The 16,627-nt window shown below is 35.3% G+C and overlaps 1 protein-coding gene across 6 annotated transcripts in view; it reads left to right on the top strand.

Annotated features, from left to right (window-relative positions):
* The window catches only part of NYAP2 (neuronal tyrosine-phosphorylated phosphoinositide-3-kinase adaptor 2), a 267,223-nt gene extending 251,324 nt beyond the window's left edge, over positions 1-15,899 (top strand). For 3 of the 6 annotated variants that reach the window (XM_058702945.1, XM_058703000.1, XM_058702980.1), the window contains one exon: positions 10,506-11,683. In XM_058702945.1, the coding sequence (XP_058558928.1) occupies positions 10,506-10,733 (228 nt within the window). In that variant the 3' untranslated portion in view covers positions 10,734-11,683. Of the gene's footprint in view, positions 1-4,761; positions 8,209-10,505; positions 11,684-12,955 lie in introns of those variants that run through there. The other 3 variants (XM_058702952.1, XM_058702970.1, XM_058702959.1) reach the window with 3 other exon arrangements.
* Positions 15,900-16,627: the final 728 nt, after the last annotated feature.

The raw sequence follows: 16,627 nt of genomic DNA, 5'->3' as shown, positions 1-16,627 counted from the left end.
AGGTGAATACAACTTGCTAACTTATTTTAGAACTTTTGAAAATCATTCAAGAGTGTTTTGAATCATTCATTGAGTTCAATCAATAATCTTAAGATATGAGATTTTACCAGCTGTAGCCACCATTTTTTCTCTTCAGTGATATTGACACATATATTCCTTCAGCAAAACTTTTATTATTATATTTTTTGAACAACATGATGGCCAGGAGATCCCTAGAAATTTTCAACAATTTAATAATAGATGTATTATATATATATATATATATATATATATATATATATATATGCAAAAACATGCAAGTACATATATACACAAAAGTATGATACATAATTTTATACACACATATATAAAATGTGTGTGTATATATCTTCAGGAATATATATGAAATGTACATATGTATATGTGTTTTGTGTGGATGTGTATGTCCTTGTGATAGACTTCTAGACAGGCTTCAAAACAGATTTTTATTTTCTTTTAAGGGAATATAATGATTCTTTTAGACATACTTGTTAAATATTTTCCTAAGTGAAACACTTAAGAAGACCATTGTAATAAATTGCAACCTGGAAGACTACATTTGTCCAAAATATGCATCATCTGAAGCAGAAAAATGAAAATTTTTTTCCTTGGAAAAGACTGATTAGGTGTATATGTGAGTATGCATGTAGATTTATGTTTCAAGAAGATAATGGTTACACCAGGGCAATTTGAAAAGGGGAAGAACAATTTTTTCACTTAGACATTATTTTCCTTAAGGTAGAATTGATATTGATATATATATATATATATATATATATATATATATATATTAACGATTGAGTGTTTCACTCCAGCTACTACCTTGTAAAATGACATTATAAGACAGAAGTGCAGAATTTAAAATGTGACTAAACCATTATGATTAACAAATATATGCTTGAACAGTTGATTAAATACTTGTAATAAATAAATGTAGATTCTTAGCTCATGAAGAATTAAAAAGTAAAATCTGTCTCTTCATTGTTTTAACTTTTGTCTCATTTTCCACCTTAAATATATTTTTCCCTTCCTAAGCAACATATTTTTCAGTGATGAGGAAAAGTATAAATAAATTAAGTAAAATATGAATTAAAGAGTTTGCTGAAGCCATAAACTTGAAAAATATAAATCATTATATTTACAGATTATTGAAAAGGCAGGGGGTTTAAAGAATAACAAATGGAGACATTTTGAAACATATCAATTGATTCGACTATGGAAAAATTAGAAACCTCTGTCTGTAATAACAGAAATGACTATAAAGTGTCGGACACTGGAAATAATTAGGATAAATAAAATGTAAATACCTGTTTAAAATTGTTTAAAAAATATAAAGTAAGAAAATATATAATATAATATATATAATATAAAGTAAGTAAAAATACCACCTCATTAGAGATCAAAAAAAAAAAAAGAGTAAACTAAGGGTATGAATCAACTTTTCTGTTATTAAAAGTTTTGGAAATATGCAATCTCATTGAACTCACTATTAATACTAGCAAATGTTGAAATCAAAGGGTTCTTCTAGACACAGAACATTTATAGGGTTTTTGGGTTGTTGCTTGCTTGTGTCTTTGGTAACACAACCCGTGCTAGTAGGGCATGAATCCCACACTGCTTATGGGAATGGAAAATGGTTTAATTTTTCTGGAAGACCAGGAGCTATATCTGCATCAAAAGCCTTAAAATGGTCTGATGCTTGACTTGGGAGTTACTTTTTGAGAGGATTTCTGTAAGAAAATGTCATAAAGTATTGAAAGTGACTTACAGCATTTAAAAAATGAAATCCAACCAAAGTAAAGGTATTCATAATGAATAATTTGTTTTTGTTATCATGTCTTGAAAAAAGCGTCTAAAACTCTAACTATAATAATGAGGAAAACACAAGGAGATGAAGTTTTATATATAGTGTAATCATAAATTAAAAATAATTTGTATGTTTAGGTTCATACACAGTGGTTACAAATATACATGATTATAATTATGTATATATGATTTATATGTAAGGAAATATATTTAACATTTTGTGTGGTGGTATCACAATTGATTTTTCCCTTAAATTACTATAATCCATATTTGGTAAAATAGGCATAAATTACTTTTATAACCAGAAAAAACAAGTAGAAAATCTACTTCTCAGGTTAGTCGCTTTAAAATTTATTTCAAAGAAACTTTATTTATTATGATACTTCTTTGAGGGTACTAACTTAAGATTCTAGGGCTACCAAAATAACATAAACAGGATTTCTGTTTTCCAGAATTTCAGAATCCTGTGCAAAACTCGTAATTAATACGATATTCATAGCATTAGGAGATCTACTGACTTCAAGAATGAATGAATAAATGAATGAATGAATGCTGTGCCAGCAGTAAGCAAGCATGGCTATCAGAGTTCATAGTGGATCTCAGAATGGATTGGATTCTTGCTGCATTTGGCTGGACTTTAAAAGCATAAATCAGATTTCACATGAAAGATAAGGGTTCAAAGAAGCAGAGAATTCCAGAATGGGGAAATACCTTGATTTAAAGAATGGAAGCAAATCTTGTGCCTGTGGTGTTGGGTGAGTTATGATAGCCTGTATGACGGGAGTACAAAGTAAACAATGGAGTGAAATAATTAGCCAGAAAAGACAATGTTGAAGTTCACTGTGGTGTGTCTGGGGCATTGACTGTTTTCTGGAGGAAGTGGGGAGCCGTAATATGATTTTGTGGGGGCCTCACCGAGAGTACTTGGGCAGAAGTGTGGCTGCAGGATTACAAGTGACCTCTACGTGCAACAGTAGACGCCATATCGATAGTTCAGGAACTGAATCAAGAAACTGACATTGGAAATGTGAATATAGGTGACAGATTCGAGAAGCATTTCTGAAGTAGAATTAAACACTTTTTGGATCATTTGAGTGCCGTTACCTGAGCCCCGCTTCACGCAGAACCTAGAGTCGGACTTTGGGGATGTTAACTAAGAATGTGCATTTTAACAAGCTCTCAGGGGATGCCAAATGCATACCGATGTTTAGGGGGCATGGGTTGGTCACCTAACCTGAGCCAAAGGGCCAAGGATGCTGAGACCTCACCATTCAAAGGATATGAATCCTTGAGACCCCAAGGATTCAAAGACCTTAGAGTCTGAGAAAGATGCTCTCAACTGCAGAACATCCAGGATGTGACTCCCATGGAATCAAGGGCTGAGTTTAAGGTCGGATGGCTCTTAAGGTTCAAAAACTGTAGGAAATAATTTTTTTTTTAACCTTGTACACTTGGCATATTGCTGAGTTCAGCTGAACCGAAGTGGAATAAAATCATTTATTTATTTAAAAAAAATTTTTTTTAACATTTATTTATTTTTGAGAGACAGAGAGAGACAGAGCATGAGCAGGGGAGGGGCAGAGAGAGAGGGAGACACAGAGTCTGAAGCAGGCTGCAGGCTCTGAGCAAGCTGTCAGCACAGAGCCTGATGGCGGGGATTGATCCCACGAGATCACGACCTGAGCCGAAGCTGGACTCCCAGCGGACTGAGCCACCCAGGCGCCCCTCTATTTTGCCTTTAAAGCCACGGAATTGTAAGGCTGTTTTTTGATTAGTGAGTTTTACATAATTGATCATGTAAGCAAGCACAAATACATAAAACCAAATAGCTTACATGGCTTGAAATAACAACATGTGATGTTTCTCATATGCCTAGTAGTTGATCAGAGATTATACATAAAGGGGATCTGCAGATCTAGAAAAAGAAGGTGGAGTTGTTGTATGCCCATGATGTTGCATTCAAAAGCAGGTCTGAAACCAAGATGTGGCTCTCATTTTATCAATATATCTGATTTTAAAGTGAAATTTGGTGGGGCGCCTGAGTGGTGCAGTTGGTTGGGCATCCGACTCTAGCTCAGGTCATGATCTCACGGTTCGTGAGTTCGAGCCCCGCGTCAGGCTCTGTGCTGACAGCTCAGAGCCTGGAGCCTACTTCGAATTCTGTGTCTCCCTCTCTCTGTGCCCCTCCCCCACTCACACTCTGTCTCTCTCTTTCAAAAATAAAGATTAAAAAAAAAAATTTAAGCATCCAAAGTAAAATCTGCAGTTCCCATAGAAGCCTTAGGTATACACTTGTCTAATAATTCTTTCATAAAGCAGAGGTTCTGAGTCAAAGTTGTTGATAAATGAGAGAGGAGGACAAGGGAATAATTTAAGAAGCACCCAATCAATAGATCAGAATTAAAGATGGGAAAAAAAAAATAGAAGCAAAAAACTATTAAAAAAACTAGGTAGGCCAAAGATGCTATTGTTACAAATAATATCATCAAAATCTAAAGTTAGGAGAATTTTATACATATGTTTAATTCTCGTAATATCAGAAAGAAAGCAATATAACTTCCTTGTGGAGCCTCACGAATGGTCTCTGTCACCACTGTGTAATTCTGCTTTATAATGTGAACACAGCCACGGATGATACGTCCACAAATGGACATTCTGGGTGCCCATTAGAAGTTCATAGACACTGCCACTCGAATTCGATATAATTTTCATGTGTCAAAAAACATTCTTTTTTTTTTTTTTTTTTGGTTTCGTTTGGTTTTGTTCAACTGTTTAAACACACAAAACAGAAATTCTTGCTTATGAGCTGTACAAAAATAGGCAGTGGGCTGTATTTGGGAAGTGGGTTGTATTTTGCCAACCACTGACGGTTACCTTGAAGTTAGATGTAAAAAAGCCACAGTTACTTACATGTTTATTTTTTTATGTATGTTTTAGAGTTTCCATCTCTTTGCTCACTCCAAAGGACAGGAAGAACACTTTCAATGACAGCACTAACAGCTCTGGCTGACCTCAGGACACCTATGGATAAGGGAATGCATGGAGGCAGCAGACTCACTGCCTCCCATAATTCCTGAAAAATTAGCTTTCCTTTCTCCAGTCACACTTTCCCTTCCTTGTTGCCCCGCCAATGCCATCCATGCTCTCCTAGGGAAATTTTCTGCAGGGTAAAGAGAACATTCAAAGAAATTTGGTGACTCTAAGCTTCTTTTTCAGTCAGATTAAAGTTTACAGCCCCCGTGCTGGAAATGGTGATTTTCCGTAAGAGGGGTTACAGGAGGTGGAGAAATTGGCTCAGAGTGAGTAACATGGAACTGATTTTTTATTTTCCTGAGAGCATCTGAAAATTAGTGCTGGTGTAGGGTCTATTGTTTTAAGAAATTAAATTTTATTCACAAGTCACGGTTACATTTAATTCCAAGGCCAACGAGACACTTGCTCGACATTGCTTGGTCCTTTAAGTCTTTGGTAAATTACTGCTTGTTTTACATGTTAACTCATGAGGCACAAAAAAATCAAGTCAGTGGAGCTATGCCTACCTGTATTAATTTTATTCCAGTATCCATTTTAGTGTTGAAGTGCTAACGTTGAAATGCTTATTTCAGATTTTTTAAAAATCTCTTTATGGTTTTCATATTTTGGAAATTGAATAATTTTAAATAAATATATGGAGATTTATTATTGACATATCATCATTCTTCTGGTCTTTGGATAAAATATACTCAATATCAGGAAGTGCTTAGTTTATTTCCTAGAGAAAGTAATGATTGAAGTAAATTAAATATTCCTTGACATTTATGTTATTCTGCATGCATTGAAGGATCAGTAGATAAGATCATTAACAGTGTCTGGGGTTTTACAATTTCCCAATCCAATTGCCTCTGTTCATTGCCTCCTATAACCATGTGAAGTATGATGTATGTGGCAATACATGAAATGTGTATATAAAGTATGTCCAATATACATAATATATATAAAGCATATACAAATATATATACTATGTGTATATGAATTAGGTACCAATATATATACAATGTATATAGGAAGGGCATACAACTTCAGAGAAATACATGACTTTTCAGTATGATAAAACAATCAAGATCCCAATCAAGTTAGTTAACTTTTTCCATTATAGCGTGTTGCTTCTGTCTAAAAACATTGCAAGGTAAGCTTCAGTTAGCATTTGGAATGAATGTGGTTTCTTCAGGTGATTTTTAAAAAATACATCTTTTGAACTTCATAATAGTTTTACATTTACAGAGAGGCTCCAAAGAGGGCACAGAGGGTTCCTGTATGCCCCACACCGAGTTTCCCCCTTTTTTAAATATCTTATATTGCTGCTGTGTATCAGTATTGAAACCGTATTTTTAAAGCCCACACATTACTTGGATTTTCTTAGTTTTTACGTGCCTGTTTCAGGATCCTTTCCAGGATACCACACTAGTCAATTTCAGTTATCATGTCTCTTTGCCTTCTCTAGATTGCGACGGTTTCTCAGACTTCCCTTATTTTGGCTGATCTTAACAGTTTTGAGGATTTCTGGACTGGCATTTTATAGGGTATTTCTCATTTTGTGTTTGGTGTTTTTCTCATGGTTAGGTTGGGATTAACGGGTTTCGGAGAGGAGGAGCTCAGAGGCAATGTGCCTTTCTCATCACATCATACCAAGGGTCCATACAGTCCACATGACTTCCCGTTGTCGATGACTGGTGTGCTGTGTATAGTGTTTGCCAGAGCTTCCCACGGTTAAGTTACCCTCCTCTTTCTTTCCATACCGTATCCTTGGGAAAGAAGTCACTGTATGTAGCCTGCTCTTAAGGGATGAGGATTTATGTTTCCCTTCCTTGAGGAGGGACTTCACTGGATTTTATCTGCCTCAACTTATTAGCCAAGAGTATTACCTCTGCCGGATCATGTTGTCCGAGAGATGTAACGAGATTCGTATTAATTGAGCAATTGTCTTACAATTGTCTCCTAATGTATGCTTGTTGTAAATCAAACCCAAGAGTTCTTTTAACTCCAGGTTGAAGTGAAATGGAATTTTACAGCTAAATTGAAACCGGTCTTGAAGAATTTCATGACAAATCATGAAATACTTTATGGGTAGTATTCTTAACACACCTCCTATAAATACTTAACATGTTATTTGCTATGTACAAACTAATAAATTGAAGCATCTTACTATCAGAGTGAAATGTAATTTTTAGACATGTTTTCTGCCATGTAAATTGCCATAGTGGTAACATTGGAGTTTAATGTCGGGAATTAAAAAGAATGTGCACCCTCCAGAAAGAAATATTGAAAAACAGATGATATTTAAACGTAAACTCGGAAAATAGATTTACCTTCCACCAAATGAATCACATTTAACAAGTATTTATCTCATCTTAACACAGTAATAATTTTCTTGGGTATTTTAAATGAGAAAAAAAAATATTTGACAACAACTTAACATGAGATGATTCTATAGCATTCTTTGCCAGACTTATTAAAATATTGAAATTAAAAAATTTTGAATTGGCTATTTTCTAATACCGTGTATTTAAATTCTCTTTAAAATATGTAGCCTTCATTCATGTACTGACAAGTGCTTTCTCACAGAATTTGTATTGACTATACATCTGGCCACCAAAAGAAAATAGTTGAATATTAAAAAGCCAGTCTGAGAAAAAGGAGTTGATTTTCTTCTATTAATATTTGAAACCATTAGATCAATCAAGTGGACACTTAACTATTTTAAAACAAAAATGTAAAGAACATGAAAGTCATGCTTTGTAACCCTTTATTCTTAAACTTATTTTTTAGATTTTTAAAGAATGGATTATTCTTAAACTGACACACTTACATAGTATAAACTTCTAATTGGCAGAAAACACACACTTATAGGTAATGTAATGCGTTATACATGCGTAAAATGTAACGATAACTCTGAAATATATTAGTGATACTGTTGTTAGAGCAATTTATGAAAAATATTATTTTTCAGTGACATGTACTGATTCGCACTCTTAAATATTAAACGAGATTAGATATTATCCAATTTGTGGGGAGAAGTAAATACAATGCAAATGTTGAAGTGATGTAAATATCCTACCTTAAAGAAGTTGGAGGTTTTGCAGTTTTATTGGAATGTGTAAGACCCAGTGAGATTTTACTGAGAAGAAAATTATCTGGAGAGCTTTCCAAGGGTGAACAAACACTGTTCAATGATGGTGGCTTCTATTCGTTCATAAAACTTTTATTGAGAGCTTAATGACTCTGTTCTGCATGTTGGGTCTGCTAATGGATAAAATTTGGGGCTTCCCCTCTGGGAATTCTATGTTATAAATTCCATTTTAAGAGTTTATAGTCACTCAATAAATTTTGCTTGTATTTCCACCCAAATAGAGTTACTGTATTTTTATTGCATGGGTTATCAAGTTCTAAAATATTAGAAATCTTTTGAAAAAATTCCAAGCCATTTTGGGCAATGTTCTGCTGGTGCAAAAACCTATTGGTTAGATTAAAACCTATTATCTGGTTAAACCTCTTTAATAAACATCTAGAATTTCATTTAAAAGGAAAATACCCGTGGCTGTGAAACATGGCTCATTCTTTCAAGGAACTTTGTATCGAATTAGGTACAAATATACAAGGTATTTATCTACGAGTGCCATCTTCTGGACTCCAAATCCAAGCCGTTGATTTGGATTTATTTGATAAACACTTTTTATTCCCTCCTTAAAGCCATAAATGTGTTTGTATTTTTTGAGTAGCACCCGGATATGGTAGTACCTATGCCAGTAACTATTATTACAATTTCTAGATAATATTCAGTAGATTGAGCCTGCTGTAGTAGAAAGACTGTTCACTGTGGAGTCAGACAGATCCAAGTTTGGTAGAGGTCTGTCTCCCATGTAGTAATCTGAGACCTAGATGTACTTTCTCGATCTACTTTCTGAGACTCTGTTTTTTCACTTGTACTGGGTAGATAAATCCTAGCTTTCAGGGTAGCTGGGAGGATTCAGGGTAACATACACAGAGCTCTTCACACACGCTTGGCAGAGAGCAGGCATGAAAAACTCCCACGTGTTTGTCAGTGCGGCAGTGACAATACTTAGGCAATGATTTAGTGTTTTGAAAAATGACTTCACCTTCATTATCCAAGTTAACCCTTATATCGACTTCTGGAATTGAAATAGGATCCATTCAGCTATTCAGATAAAGACACCAGGAAGTACAATTGCAGGGAGGAGTTTGATACATCTAGGCTTTGATTTCTTGCCTTCTAGCTCTAGATCCTGCTGTCTCCATGAAGGATTGTGAATCATGAGAATTCAGTCTTGCCTTGTTCGCACCAGAAACTTACCTGCCTGGCTTTGGGCAACGTGTGCAGTTTCTTGAAGCCGTGGCTTCCTCACCTGGACATTGAGAACATTGTGCTCATCTATCTTCCCGATCCCTCCCAGTTGTACATGTACGCTGAAAGTCAGTATAGTGTAGTTGTTAAGGGCAAGGTGTTAGGAATGAACTCCTGGGATCCAATCCCGACTCTGACATCTGCTGGCTCTGTAAGCTTAGGCACATCACTAGATCTCTCTAAGTCTCATTTTAGCCATCTTTATGGATTAATGAATAGCACTTACTTCAAAGCATCATCACTGTGAGGTATGAATGAATGAAATTACGCAGAGTATGTAGCATGGGATCTGGTACAGAGTAAGCGTTATATAAGTATTGGTGCTGATATTTATGCTAAAATTGTAACATCTAATACAGTGACTCCAACTGAGCTATTTTAACCCTTAAAGTCAAAGAGTAGACGTGCTTAGACACAGCTTCCTCATGCTGGATTGGTGGCCCGATCACATTCCTCTCCTTGTATGGCAGAGGCAACTAGGTAGTTCTGTTCTAAAGAAGATTTGCCAGAGGACATGACCACATATACCTACCAGGGTGCAATGTTCATCTTTCAAGAAATATGTTATGTCTATCCGTACACAGTCAGCTCTGAACCATCTCCTGGCACATAACTGACCCCAGGAATCTGTTTCTCTAAATTGCCTGGGTCGGCGTGAAGGCACAGGTCAATGATTCTAATTAGACATTTGCTGAAGCATCAAAAGCATGGAAAAAATTCTTTGCAAAAAATTATTTGGGCATTTAAATTCCAAGCATTCGATGCATAGGCAAAGTCGTTTTGGTAGAATTATGAAAAATCTTAATTCTGTATGTTTTTTATAAAAAAAAAAGTTTTATTTCAAGAACAAAAATGTTCTTTAAAATCTTCAAAACATCTCATATTCATATCAGATCTCACTGAAAAGCAGTTCCAATAATTGAACTTAGACACCTAGAAGACAATGGAGTCAACATAAAAGTCATGGGTAAATACAAGGCAAATAGCTTTAAAAAAGAAAGGGTTATCTCTACACTGTGAGCTCCTGAAACTTATCAGAAAAATCTTCTCACCCAAATAGTTGTTTAATTATATCACAAAGTCAAGCACAAAATTTATTTATAGTCCCCATACGTCAATTTTGCTTTGTAAGAATTACAAAGGTAAAGAAACAGCTGACATTTTTTCAAAACCACGACTAGCACGGTGCAAAAAAAAAAAAAAAATGACGACAACAACAACAACACGATTGCTTTCATTCCATTTTTTTTTGCTTCTGTATTCACTCTTTCTTTTTTGCTAGGTGGCATGCATGCAGTGGTTTCATGGAGACCATACAATGCTTGAGATGATTGAGAAAAAGCGTTGCTTGTGCAAGGAAATAAAAGCTAGACAGAAAACGGAAAAAGGCCTTTGCAAACAGGATAGCATGCCTATCCTACCCAGCTGGAAGAAGAATGCAGGGGCAAAGAAGTACAGCCCTCCACCCTACTCTAAGCAGCAAACGGTGTTCTGGGACACCGCCATATGACTGTGCGCAGGATGGCGTGAGGTCCACACGGAGAGGGAGGTCGACTCAGTCTTGAGATAAAGAACTGTTACGTGTCTTCTCTGTCGGGATGGAATGCCAGTGCTTCCCCGGAAAACCCATGGGAAGCTGTGCCTACTCACGGGCAACTTCAACGTAAAATGTATATTAATTGTATCCTTGCAATTAAGACACTTATTTATCCCGGATTATTTTGAATCCAAAAGATATTAAGATGTAAATATTTTACTAGTTTATGGGTGACACCTGAAATAATACACATTATACGGATATAAATTACAGAAATATCGAGAGTTTTACTATATGATATAATTTCGGTATTAACTGGTTTGTTATCTCTTTTATATGTAATCCCTTGATGCCTTTTATTATTAATTTTTGCATTTAAGACGTTATTATTTTTTTTCTGTCCACATTTGGCTTCTGTATGAGAGCTCACAGCTATAAAAATCATGTTCAATCACATAAGATCTGGTGCTAGTAATGTAGAAATTGAGTATCATATTCGTCAAGAACATCTGTTGCTTTCTAAGTTTCTAAGGATTTGACAGGAAATGAATGCAAATGTGATGCTTAATTTGGACGTCCACATTACATCAATACCAATATTTTTGCTACATTGGCTTTATAAGAATTTCTCTTCAATATTGTCTTGTTTATACTAAGCAATCATTAGACTCCAGAGAAAGTTATTAGGATATATTTGGATTTCCCAGCAGAAAACATTTCCTTCAGAAATGACTTTAGGGACATGTGTCCTTGCATCATTGATCTGATTGGAGGAGACCAGGGTTCACTGTGACAATGGAAGGAATAAGGAATCAATAGCTAAATAGCATGACTGCTTTCAAGAAAGCAGGACCAGGGGCCTCACAGCCACTGCAATCACTATTTTTAAGTAACTTTTCACGTGTATGTTTGTTTCCCTTAGAGAAACATTCAGACGGATGCATTTACATATTTTAGTACAGTAAATGCCAATCTTTCTCAAAATTAAGGCCCATTAACAAACTAGTGTTTCTTAAGTTTTTTCAAACGAGTTCTCACCACATTTTGGGGTCGCAATCTTCTGTGCATGACCATCACACCCATTCTTACTGCTTAGGACACCATGACCAAAGAGTTTTGACCCCTTGTTTCTTTCATTTTGTTTCAAGGAAGAAGCGGGAAATGCAGGGGAGAGGGGGTGGAAGGGGTGGATTCAATTTTATGTGGTGGTAAAATTTAAGTTAAACAAATCATATATATCTTTTAAGAATAACTTGTTAGTTGAATATAAATATTGCCACGGATGAATAAAAAGGAAACTATCGCGTATATTTTGTAATATTTAAATTACTATTTATGCTTCCTAAAATTGACAGTATGTGATTCTTCTTTAACAATCAATTTAGTATTATATTTCTGAGAGAAAAAGGTACGTGTTTGAAGTTATTGTCATAGTGGTTTTCCTCGTAAGGGTGTTGACAGCAAGAGTCACTGCTGCTCAATAAAACCAAATAACAGGAGTTAGGGAATTTTTGTAATCTATATTGCTAAAAACCTAGTGATGCTTTACCAGTAACCGTTCCTTTCAAGCCTTTGAAATGCTATAAAATAATTTTTTAATATTTTATAAGTAATGGATATTTTGATGTCCAACTAGAATTCTGAAAGAATAAGGAAAAAGGGTAAGTGGGAGCATGTGTATCTGTTGTTTTTGCGTGAATGAGTTCTCAGCAGGAGAACTGTATACGTACAGTGCTTACTGAGGTTTTAGGTTTTGCTTGTATCACTGAAGTGGTTAAAAAACAAACAAAAAAGCAGGATCACAAGTACAGGAAATCATGGAGAGATCTTAAGTGGCTTCAATAAATCCTACTGCCGTGTTTCACCAGTTAGAGATTATATTTCAAACCCAACAATCAACGGAGTACCAATCTAAGAGGGATGGAAATGTGTTAAGATAAAATCAGCATAGACATAAAATGTGCTGAGGACCCAGGTTAGCCTGATTCAGGTCGTTCTGACCACAGGTACTCAAGCCAATCAATGAGGTGGAAGACATCAATTCTCAGCATCTTGATGACGATCTTGGTGTATGTATATGTATATTCAGGCTCAGTATGGTAATGGCTGGATAATTCCTTTGAAATTTATATTTCGGTAACATATCCAAGTGTGTTTTTCAGATGCCAATCTTTCCCCCTATCTTTCTGAATAAGGGAGAAGATATTTCTCACTGCTGGCCACTTGTCAAGAAGGAAACAGAGGTACTGAAATGATGTGTGTTGGATTCAGACATTCCCATTTGTTCTGCCAAACTCATGATGTTGCCAGGTTTCATGGACTCTTTTTTCAAGCAAGTTATTTTCTGAGAAGGCAGCTTGTTTGAAAATCTGACCTTGGGCAACTATTTCTATTTAATATCTCCAAATCTTCCTTTCCACGGGAAGTAATTGAACGATCTGGAAAAGTGGCTTCGCTGATATTTGACTCCGTAACTTTTATTCAGTGCCCAAACCACTGTCCATTGCAGCTTAGCTGATAGGGCCATAACCATTCTATAATTAATTTTCTCTTTGTGTAGCGTTTCTTTGTATGGAGAAAAAGAAGTCATTAGGATAAAAAGAAAAATCAGTGTATTCTCTCGTGGCAGTCAACCAGGATGCTTCAGTCTGTGAACTTGGTCAGATGGTCAACATTCCACATACAGAACACAATGGGAAGGTATAGCTCATATTTTTAGCAGTGCCAAAGAGCAAATGGTATCCTGGCATGGTTATCGGGTGGGAAGAGCTCATACCTATGAGAAATGGTCTTTTCACAGCAAATTCTACAGAAACAGAACTTTATTGGCTGTCAGCAAGATGCTTTTCTATAGGAAGAACTTGTTAGCACACAAGAGACCAATTTCGTTAGAGTCGATGTAAGGGAAAAATCAAATTCTGCATTTCTGTGCAATGCCAGAAACTAGCATCTTCTGAGGTTTTATGGCAGTTCCTCACAGGAACACTGCTACCCTTTCCCCCATATTTATGGTGCGGACGCAAGTTCAGATGAAGGTGATTGATTTGCGTTAGGTGAAGGTTAATGTCCACCCATACAAAATATTCGGGAAAGTGAAAGAAAGCAAAAATTAAGAGGTTAACGTTTGTGATTTTAAAGAATATACACATTCAAATATCCAGAAGTGGTCTGGATACAACAAGATACAACTTCCCTTTTCAAAACAGGATGTTGGGACTTGGGACACGGAGGTTCCATATAGTTTTGTTGAATGCTTCCAGAGAATAGAGAAACATTTTTCTTACTGCACTCTGGCTTTGGCCTCATCCTCACATATCATTTGGTTTGACTCTTTGGGCAAGTTTAGTAATCAAGTAAAGAAAGAAAGAAAAAGAAAAGAACTAAACAACCTTTTTGGATTATTGTTTTAATGAACTATACAGAAGGCATCAAAACAATGCACATTAACGATACAATTTAAATATCAACTATATGTTAAAGTGAATCACTTCACTAAAGCAGAAAAGAGATTGTAAGTTCATTATGGCTACCTATAAAATTTAAAAAAAAAAACTTTCCTCTGATTTAAGCAGTAGGTGATCTGAGAGGAGGTACAATTTACCCTTTTAAAGGAATACAAGTAGGATGGAATAACAATTCATAGGGCATTGTATCCCAAACTTAAATGGAACTGAAGAAAAATGGTACCTATAATATGTAAGATTAACTTACTACATCTTCCCTCTATGGGAACATTGATAGCTAACTGTAGAATGTGGACAATTTATTAATTTATTATTAGCAGTTCATGGTTGAGAAACGTATTAGTTATTTTTAAAAATTCTGTGAAGCACTTGGAATTAAATATTCAAAAAGATATGATCCCTGCCTTCAAGGAACTTAATTATGCAATCCTTAAAGTTTCAAAACAAAGCCAATTATTTCTAAGAAGGTATACAATATCACACGTTTGACATCTCCTTTGTGTTTATATATGGTATTCTCTCTTTTTTTCCAGATCAAGTGTACAGTCGAAAAAAATACTAAAACATATTAAAGTTAATGTCTAAGTATAAAATGTTTATGTATAAGACTCTATATGTACACATAGGATATGTACTGCTGTCTATGTATCTCAGTAAAAGGATAACACGTTTGCCATGTCGGACTTGAACATTGTGGCTTGTTGTTTGGATTGATTTAAAACCCTTTGATATTTGGGTCAATTACATTGCAGCAAAGTGTGTGTAATCTGGAAAAAAAACCCATCTGATTACATTTCCCTTTAAATATTACACAGTTTCAAATTTAAGGGGAAACACCTTTACAGAAACATTTCTGGATTTATCGCAACCAAGTACGTATGAAGATCTTTTCGAAGTGTTCAATTGTCCCCAAATGTGACTGGGTTCGCCCACCCTAAAAACATCTACATTTACACATGTATACACCCACATACAGTATACATACTGTATATAATATATATGAAAATGTTTAGTATGCACTTCTTTTGTTTGGAACTCCTTGAGTTAACATTTATAGTGTAGCAATTGGCATAAAGTGCACTGTGATTATAAAAAGCAAAGCACAGTAAAGTCACAGGTCTTGTTATCTTGCACTAAAAATGTGTTTACGTATTTAGCAATTGTATGTTTACTTTTTTGCTCTTTTCAAGAAACTAAAACAAATAGCTATCGAGAGATGATATAAAATATTGTTTTTTAGTGGATAATGGCACGACATTTTTAAAAGACAGGGTTTTTAAAAGAAACCATTAAACATCCATTTCAACATAACGTGTTTACCGTATCGAAGAAGCTGAATGTCATATTACATTTTCATAACTCATTAAAAATGTCAGGTATGTGCCTGAAAAATTGTGCAAATAAGCATTAGCTAACAGATTTCTCTATTCATGTGTTGTTAGCCATTTCTATATGCATATTAATATAAACACTGATGTTTTAATTTCTCTTAATTTTTGTACTTGATTTTTTTAGGTAACATGTAATTATAAATGTACTTTGATACTACTGAAGTAACCAGATGTTGTTGGGAAACAATTTGTTTTCTTTAGTGCATTGGCAATATTTTACAATACTTTTGTGCTTATTTATTTGTGCTCCCGTGTAATTATAATAAAAGCAATAGTTTAAATTAGTTGGCTTCGTTGCTGTTGGTATTCATTCACCAAGAAACACAATTTGTGAGAATCTTTCGAAGAAAAGCCCATACAGTTTTCAACTTCAGGAGTGATCCCTGACATTGTATGCATCGTGGACGAGCGGCAGGGGTGAATAGTGAGAACCTAGACTCTTCAATTTAGCTATGTGACTCCCAGTGGTCCTCAATCACCACTTGGCTTCTGCCTCATACAGATGAGTCACTAAATAAGAAGAAACGACACTTTTCTTCCTTCAATATGCACCTAATTCCAATTAAATGACTCAGCATGGGTCTGAAATATGCTGGAGGCATTAAGAAAAAATCCAGCCGTCTTAGACCTGCGTATATAAAACGTTTATGGCATGGGTGTTTGCCACGTTCGTGCATTCAATCATACCTCTGAAATTAATCTAGTTTAAATAGGGAACAAGTGTTTGTGGTTAACACTTACTGGGGTTATCAATAGCTAAAATGTCATTGGGCACTTGACATATGTAAAACAAGGTTCTGGAACTCGGCAAGCTTACACAAAAAAAGTATACTTGTGATAATATAGTCTCCTGTAATAGCTTCTCCTGGCTGCTTCATCAGTCACTTACATCTTCTGCCACAGGTCCAATTGCAGTGTGATTTATTACAATTTTATAATTCCTCAAATTTCTTTTCATGTTCATTTCTTAAAAGAAATCCAGTCTATCCCCACCATTTAGCCCCTCGTCCAG

The sequence above is a fragment of the Neofelis nebulosa genome, chromosome 2 (genome assembly GCF_028018385.1).
Source record: "Neofelis nebulosa isolate mNeoNeb1 chromosome 2, mNeoNeb1.pri, whole genome shotgun sequence".
NCBI lineage: Eukaryota > Metazoa > Chordata > Mammalia > Carnivora > Felidae > Neofelis > Neofelis nebulosa.
This window is presented reverse-complemented; position numbering and strand designations above follow the sequence as displayed.